The sequence below is a fragment of the Excalfactoria chinensis genome, chromosome 18 (genome assembly GCF_039878825.1).
Source record: "Excalfactoria chinensis isolate bCotChi1 chromosome 18, bCotChi1.hap2, whole genome shotgun sequence".
Lineage (NCBI taxonomy): Eukaryota > Metazoa > Chordata > Aves > Galliformes > Phasianidae > Excalfactoria > Excalfactoria chinensis.
Genome location: NC_092842.1, coordinates 3,998,517 through 4,006,369, shown reverse-complemented (window position 1 = coordinate 4,006,369; position 7,853 = coordinate 3,998,517). Strand labels below are relative to the sequence as shown.

Genomic DNA, 7,853 nt, shown 5'->3' with positions numbered 1-7,853 from the left:
GTACATCTCAGCCACCTCAGAGAGACACCACAGCCCGGCTCGGAACCTCCCCGGACAGCCGCGACTTCACCCGATTCCCGGCTCAGTGAGACCACATCAGAACAGAACAGCTCCATTTACGGACCGTATCAGAACAGAACAGCTCTATTTACGGACCGCAAACCCTTGTTTTAAGCCCTCACAAGCGCTGGCAGGAGGCGCACAGCGCTGTGCCGGCCGTCCCACGCCAGCAGTCAGCGCCACGTGGAGAGAGGTTTAACGACGTGAACCGAGCACGGCTTGCACAGCGTGCCCGAATATGTATTTCGCCGATTAAGGAACGAACTTCTCGCTCCAGGCGGCACCAAGCTCGGTTCCGGCGGTACAACGCGCTGCTCCGGCACTCGGCCGCTTCCCGCCCCGCTCCTCACACGGCTCCCTCCCTTCCCCAACATGGCGGCCTCGCGAGTCACTCACCGCGCGCGCCCAGACGTCATCCCGCTGCGCCTCTCCGTCTCCGTGGCAACCGGCGGGCGCGGAGCGGCAGCTCTGGTGGCCGGGACCCCCCCAGTCGACGCCGCCATGTTCGTGGACGAGACGGTGCCCGGCGCCGCGGTGCAATCGCTGTGGAGGAGCGTCCGGAACGCGAGCTGCGAGGCGGTGAGGGATGGAGGCGGTCAGGGATGGAGGCGGCTCCGGCCACGCACCGTGCTTTTATACCGCCGGGAGGGGCCTGGCCGGGCCGGCCGTGCGCTGTGCCGGGCTGTGGTGGTGACTCCTTCCCGCCTTCCGCCTCGCGCTGAGGAACATCACCTGTCAGGCCGTTCTGCAAAGGGGCCGGGCGGTGCTCGGGGCAACGAGGGGCAGCTGAGTGCTCAGCACTGCTCAGCTCAGTGCTTAGTACTGCTCAGCTCAGTGTTTAGTACTGCACTGTTTAGTACTGCACAGCTGAGTGCTCAGCACTGCTCAGCTCAGTGCTTAGTACTGCACAGCTCAATGTTTAGTACTGCACTGCTTAGTACTGCACAGCTGAGTGCTCAGCACTGCTCAGCTCAGTGCTTAGTACTGCACAGCTCAATGCTCAGCACTGCTCAGCTCAATGCTTAGTACTGCACAGCTGAGTGCTCAGCACTGCACTACACACTCACTGCCCAGCCTCCCCGGCCCATTGCTCTGCCTTCATCCCTTGCCCCTGTGGTGCCATGGCAGAGGTGAAGGCTCCACGTGGCGCTCTGGGTCTGTTCTGCTCACAGAAATTGTTTTCTTTTACCAGAAAAGCTGCCAGACTGGGCAAGTTGTAACGGCGGAGGCTGCGGTGCAGTCATGGAGCAGCAGAGATGCTGCTGTGCAGGCGGATCGGAGCACTGTCCCAGCCGTCCAGCAAGGAGCCCGTGTGGATGAGAGCGGTGTGCTGGCGTTCCTCCGGAGAGTGGAGGAGGTCGTCATCAAAGAGCTGAACAAGAACGTGACAAGTCGCGCCTTCGATGGCTTCGACGTGAACTGGACGGATGAGAACAGAACAGTAAGCTGGCAGATCCTTGTCATTACCTGGGACAGCTGCTCACGGTGGCTGTGGCTCCTTAGTTCTGTTCCGTACTGCTCTGACTACCCTTACCAGATTCTAATCGCTAGAAATTAGCAGGGTTTGGTGCATTTCCTGCAGCTCTCCCCTCTGCCTGCACCTCGCTCCTGCCCGCTAAAGCAGTTCCTCCTGCTGGCAGCTGTGTTGCAGCAGCTTTATGAGAAGGAAGCTGCCGGGGGTGCTCCTGTGTCCTCAGCTTCCAGGAGCCCCTTCAGAGCATGCAGTCCAGGAGCAGCTGAAGCCAGTGATTTGACAGCTCTTTAGGTTATATTTGTTTGGTGTACGGCGTTGCAGAGCAGGAGCAGGCTGTATCTTGTCAGTACACGTTGGTACGCTCGTTTCCAAACTGTTTCTTGTGAAGCTCAGTGAGCGCTGGGCTGGTGCTGGAGGGCTGTGATAAAACCCAGCAGTGCAGCCCTGCAGCTCATCCTGCGGCCCCTGGGCTGTGCAGTCCAAGGGAGGTAATAAAGAAGAGGCAATTGGTTCGGTGGCATCCCACCAAAATACTTCTTTTATTCCAGTAGGAATTCACCTTCTTTTTTTCACATATGCCTATAAGTTCTATTGACAGAAGGGAAACCTGCAGTGAGACCAAGTGATTGCACCAAGACTGCGCACAGATCTCAGGTCTTCGTGTTGAGAAACGATTCCTTCATTGCCTGAATTCAATCTCTCCCAGGTGTTGTGTTTGCATACACTGTCATACCCGGAGGCTCAGCATCAACACCTGCAGGTTACCGGTGTCTCATGGAATGCAACAGGATCTGTTGTAGCCTGCTCATATGGCCGGTGAGTATCCGCCTGGCTCTGGGAGCACACCTGATGTTCGTGTGACGTTTTGGGCCAACTTCAGTTTTACTTATGTTGACTTTCTTTGCAGTCATGAACTACATAGAAATGTACCTTAGTTCTGTTAAAAAAACAACAACCCGCCTTCAAAGAAAACCAAAAAGCCATAATTTCAGGCTGCCCTGACTTATTTCTTCTACTTTTTCCCCCTGTGAAGCAGATAGATGTACTCTTACAGAACCATTTGCAGATAAAGGCACGCTTGCAAACACATGTGGGTGATGTTTCAAAGCACACGCTTTGCTCTTTGCAGATCATGTTGTTGTAACGAGGTCTCTTTGCACCCTGGATGAACCTGGCACCCCTTCACACCTGGTGCCATGGATGTGTGCTAACAAACATTTAAGAATCACTGGAATGAGAGTGGGACAGAGCAGTCATCCAATCCGATCCAACGAACGCCTGTAGCAGCATCTCCTTTCTCTGCCTTTCTGTTGCTCTTACTCAGTTTTCTCTCTCCTGTGGTTTCCTTGGATTAAAAGCCCCAGCAAAAAGTGCAGTGAATGTACAGGGCGAAGTAGAACCAACCTGTATGTCCCAGTTCACAGCTATTTCCAGATTGGAATGTGCTTTCTATGCCTGTGGTTACCTTCAGCGGAATTCCCTTCTGTGAACCTATGCAGTCTGTCAAACTTGTAGCCTCTGCCACCTCCGTTAATAAGGAGTTTCCCAGCTTCAGTTAGTTCAGTTCAGACCCCGGTTCTTCAGGTCCTTGTTTGAGGAAACCTGCCGTGCAGATCTGCCTGTTTGCAAATCAGCAGCAATTTGGTCTTACTGGGTTTTCGTTCCCAAATATTCATAGGAACTTTCTGTGGGTGCACTTTAAGCTGTTCCCAGCGTTTGGATGGTTAAGGGACCTGGTAATAGGGGATCATATACGAGATCTCCTGGCAGGCACTTTGTTCAGTCGGTGCACTGAAACATTCTGTGTATATGCCGACATGCAAAGATCTTCCATTGCTTCACAATCCTTTGATTTCAGTTTTCCTTCTGGCCACGAAGCAGCACATGTATAAATGATGACTGGGGCGTACCTGAGCTCTGCTTGAGCTGGGGTTGTTGTGTATCAGGCACAACATGGCGTAGCTTTCTCTTCATCAGGTTGAATGATGGGGACTGGAGCACAGAGAAATCCTATGTCTGCACCTGGAATCTGGATAGAAGAAGGTTGGATCCACAGCGCCCCGACCTTGTGGTGGATGCTCCCAGTTCTGTCATGTGCTTGGCCTTCCATCCCTCCCAGCCTTCTCTGATAGCTGGTAGGTTAGATCTGATTTAAAGCGTACCCCTGGAAGCTGGTGGGCTGTTTCCAGCCAAGCTTTATTGGTGCATCTGCCCCTCTTCTTCCTTGAGGTCTGCTCTTCCCAGCGCTCTGCTCATTCATGGTAGCAACCAGAGCAGTTGCTCCAATTCTGTCATGGTAACAAAGCACTGGCTGTGCTGCTCAGCCCGTGCACCTTCCACGTCTCATTGTTACCTCTGTCCTTGCAGGCGGCCTGTTCAGTGGGGAAGCGGTGGTGTGGGACACCAGCAAACCAGAAGACCCCTTGATCTGGCGGACAGGGATGACAGATGACACTCACACTGATCCAGTCTATCAGGTGAGAGCTTTCCCAGCAGGCACAGCTGGAGGAGAAGTTATCAGTGCTGGGTTTTATCCCTTCAATTCTTGCCTTGTTAGCACTTCAGCTGAAGCTCTCAGACAAACTGCTCTATTTCAGCTGCTGTGCTCTCCTTTCATTTGCTGTTTTCCTCCAGAACTGCCATGTGCTGAACTGGGTGCTTTCCCTGTAAAATAACTTCTTGTTCAGGATGGATGAACGGGCTGTTCCTGTGCTGCAAGTGCTAACTGATGCACATTAGGCCAACAGTTGAGCTGTAAAGTATCACTGATCCTTAGGTGGAAGCTTAGAGTTACAAGAAGGGGCACACTCTGCCAATGCCCTTTGGCTCTTTTTGGTTCCTCTGGGGCACTGTGACCTGGGCAGTCTGTATTTTCTCATCTAAAAGTTAGGAAAATGCTTCTATTTACATAAGAGAGGAAGTGCTGTAAATACCAGAGCTCAAAAATAACAACAGGTAAAACCAGAATTCAGCCCTGAACCTCAGCTCATTTCTCTCCCAGCACATCTGTGTGCCTGCTGCTCTGCTGGGCTGGCAGGACGAGGGCCTGCAGGCTGCTGAGCGTGTGGGCAGCCGTGCTGACAGCCCCCTCACCCGGAGCTCTGCTCCTTTGCAACAGGTTCACTGGCTGCCTGATGCCAAGCATGGAAACCACATCCAGCTGCTGAGTGCATCCACGGATGGGAAGATCCTGGTGTGGAGGGAGGAGCGAGATGGGCGGCTGGTCGTGGCTGAAGGGTTTGCCCTGGTGGCTCAGCAGATCCCTCGCAACGCTCAGCTGAAGAAGGTGAGCTCATGAGTTTGTGTGCCAGCTGTGCTCTGGCTCTGAAGGCTGGACAGCAGGCCAAGGCCTGGGGAAGGACCAGGAAAAGCTCCTTTTTGAACATAAAGAGTAACCCCTGATCCCATCTCCCTCCCATAGTGTAAATCATTCCTTTGGAGGCTGGCAGCAGCTGAGGTTTTGCCATGGTCTAAAGTTGCTGGGACCGAGAACTTGCTCACAGCACTAATAACTTCCATTGTAGGTGGATGCTGCAGGGGTTGAAGGCTCAGCAGCGCCAAGACCATCATGGCTGGTACAGGCTGTGTGCAGAACAACTCCTTTGGTCCATGACGGGCTGTTCTGACTGCATCCCCACAGCAGCAGCCCCCATCACTTACATCTTGTGTCTCTTTTTCTCCCAGCTCGTGTGGGGAGATCTGGCAGTGGGTGTGACATCGCTGTCTTTTTCATACTTCGACCCCCACGTGTTCATTGTTGGTGTGGAAGGTGGCTACTCACTCAAGTGCTCCACTGCAGCAGACAGCCCGGCTCCCCGCCGCACAGCAGGTTCTGTTCCCCTCAGAGCACCAGCTGAGCTCGCCTTCTCCCCACACAGTGGGCCGCTCTACTCCGTCAGCTGCTCCCCCTTCCACAGGCAAGAGCTGCACACACACACCAGCGCTGCACACACACACACCAGTGCTGCACACCGGTTACAAGCTGTTACTTAGTTCTCAATGTGCGTTTTTCACACACGTTTTGTGCATGTAAAAGTTCCAAACAAGTCTCACCCAGCATCAGGAGTCCAACTATTGCAGAACCACTGCCCATTGGATGTGGTGAAGCTGCACGTGGTCAGAACACGAGTAAAACAAAGTAGCATTTGCCCTCCAACCTGTGTAGGACATGAGCAGCTTCCTTGGGTCATCGCAGAGTACTAAAAAGCAATTGGAGGTCGGGGGGAAACAGCTGGAAGTAGTTACTTACTGCAGCAGTGCTGCCATCGTGTCTCACCAGCAGCAGCTGAATTCCACCCACTGCCCACGGGAGCCCATCTCTCATCACACTGCTTTGCATGAGACAAACAGTGCTAACAATGCCCGTCTCCAGATCAGCAGTTCTCAGGCATCTCTGGCCCACACAACCCATCGTACTCAGCGGGCAGCGTGAGCCCTCATTAACCTTAATTGAGAGCACTGACAAAGCTGTGTCTGCAGACCACAGCCCGGAGTACAGACTGGAAACTGCTGCTATAGGAAATAGCCAGATACTGACAGAACAGGAGCAGCGTGCAGCACTGTGCTCCTTGAGTGAGCTTTGTTCTGTGCCTTCAGCAGTGCAGCCCGTAATGCTGTTTCTTGCACCCCCCTCTACCCAGGAATCTCTTTCTGAGCTGTGGGACAGACGGACGAGTTCACCTGAGCTCCATGTTGCAGACACAACCCCTCATTGCTCTTCACTTGTCTACAAAATACCTCTTCTGTGTTCGCTGGTCTCCCGTCCGACCTCTGGTCTTTGCAGCGGCTTCTGGGGAAGGCAAGTAACGGGAGCTGCCTGTTCTCAGACTGAACATTAAGATTTAGAGCTGGCTATTAATTAATACCAGTCAGTTCTGATCATCGTTTCCCACAAGCAGGGAGCAATAACCACTGCTTGCACCGAGCAATTAGTGCAACAGAGTCGTTCTGAACTCAGGCAAAGTGCTGTCAGCAGCAGTTATTGTCAGTCCTACCTTTCAGGCTCCAGCAGCTCGCAGGGATGTAACACAGCAGTTACTGAGGCTAAAACTCCCCTCCAGCTTCCTTGCCTTTGACATTTACTTCTAGAGCCAAGTTTAAGCAGCAGCTTAGCAAACTTCCCAAATACATTTAGTGACAGGAATGGAGATGACACAGAATCCTGCCAGCTGCCTTCAGGTGACAGCAGAGTTACCATGTGCCGTCTTGCAGCGATGGCACCCATCACAGCCTACAGAGCGGCTGCAAAGTGCCAGACCGAGCAGGTAACGTTGTGCATGTCACGTCTGTTACTGTAAGAAGTATTTCTGTTTTATAGGAGATGTGCACCTGATTGACTTGGAGAAGAGCTCCCAGAAGCCTGCAGTGTCCATCAGGCAGGATGTGGATGAATGCCCCGTGTACTGCTTAGAATTTAACACCAAGCAAACTCAGCTCCTGGCAGCAGGGGATGCTGCTGGGACAGTCAGAGTCTGGCAGCTGAGTTCTGACTTCACCGAGCAGCGGCCCAGGGAAATGAATCACCTGGAGCAGCTGGCAAGTGAGCTCACAGACTGAGAGCAGCAGGGCGGCTGTGTGCAGCTGTGTGCAGCTGTGTGCAGCTGTGTGCAGCTGTGTGCAGCTCCTGAGGGCACTGAGTAGGAAAAGCTGCCCCCGCTGAGCCCACAAACACCCACCTGTGACTACAGCCGGAGTTCCATCCACGGGACAGAGCTGCGTTTCACCATTAAACACAAGGTGATGTGGTTCGACCAGTAACTTTTATTGAAGCACACTGCAATATGTTTGTCTTCCCTAAGAGTTTTAAGCTAAGCAGGTTAAGGTTACATCATAAAGTAACATTGATTATTGTAGAGCACAAAGAGAGACACATGCAGAGCTTATAGTCAGCAAACGTGAGCATGTTCTTTGTATCTTTTGGTACCAGTGTTTTGTATCAGTTCACAAAGAGTGAACGTGTGAATTCAATGTAGTCATAGGCAGAAGGAAGTTCCCTGCCCTTGCCGTCCATGTAGGGCTTCATGTGAGAAATGCAGTAGTCGGCTTGTTCCCGGGTCAGGTTCTGAAAGATAAAGACATGGAGGTGGAGATGGGCGCTCTGGGGCTGCAGGTGGAGCACGGAGCAGCAGCACCAGAACTGCAGAAAGGAGCTGTTTGTTTGTGCTTTGCTTGGTTCAAGGCTGGGAGGTCTGACCTGCAGCTTCCTAATGCGGGTTAGACAGAACAGGTAACAAATATGAGGAAGGAGAGCAACCTCTTTTCCTGCCAACTGCTTCAGACAGGAAAAGCTTGCTGTGGTGGCGGGGCAGGGGGAGGGAGG

General features: G+C 53.0%; 2 protein-coding genes across 9 annotated transcripts in view; one reads left to right on the top strand and one right to left on the bottom strand.

The window, feature by feature from the left end:
* The first annotated feature begins 401 nt into the window (after positions 1 to 401).
* On the top strand, positions 402 to 7,285 carry DYNC2I2 (dynein 2 intermediate chain 2). Its single transcript, XM_072352390.1, has 9 exons — positions 402 to 639; positions 1,253 to 1,501; positions 2,241 to 2,350; positions 3,512 to 3,669; positions 3,902 to 4,011; positions 4,653 to 4,820; positions 5,219 to 5,451; positions 6,175 to 6,332; positions 6,852 to 7,285. The coding sequence occupies exons 1-9, from the start codon at positions 433 to 435 to the stop codon at positions 7,088 to 7,090; spliced, it is 1,632 nt and encodes a 543-aa protein (XP_072208491.1). The 5' UTR covers positions 402 to 432; the 3' UTR covers positions 7,091 to 7,285.
* The window catches only part of SPTAN1 (spectrin alpha, non-erythrocytic 1), a 43,428-nt gene continuing 42,850 nt past the window's right edge, over positions 7,276 to 7,853 (bottom strand). For all 8 annotated transcript variants that reach the window (XM_072352384.1, XM_072352388.1, XM_072352389.1 and 5 more), the window contains one exon: positions 7,276 to 7,595. In XM_072352384.1, coding sequence (XP_072208485.1) covers positions 7,470 to 7,595 — 126 coding nt within the window. In that variant the 3' untranslated portion in view covers positions 7,276 to 7,469. The remainder of the gene's footprint in view (positions 7,596 to 7,853) is intronic.

What these genes read in the sequence shown, in the direction of transcription:
- DYNC2I2 (XM_072352390.1), top strand. Translation starts at nt 433, where the DNA reads ATGGCGGCCTCGCGAGTCACTCACCGCGCGCGCCCAGACGTCATCCCG. An exon ending in GGACGGATGAGAACAGAACA is followed by an intron (nt 1,502 to 2,240) that starts GTAAGCTGGCAG and finishes AATCTCTCCCAG; the next exon opens with GTGTTGTGTTTGCATACACT. An exon ending in GCAACGCTCAGCTGAAGAAG is followed by an intron (nt 4,821 to 5,218) that starts GTGAGCTCATGA and finishes TTTTTCTCCCAG; the next exon opens with CTCGTGTGGGGAGATCTGGC.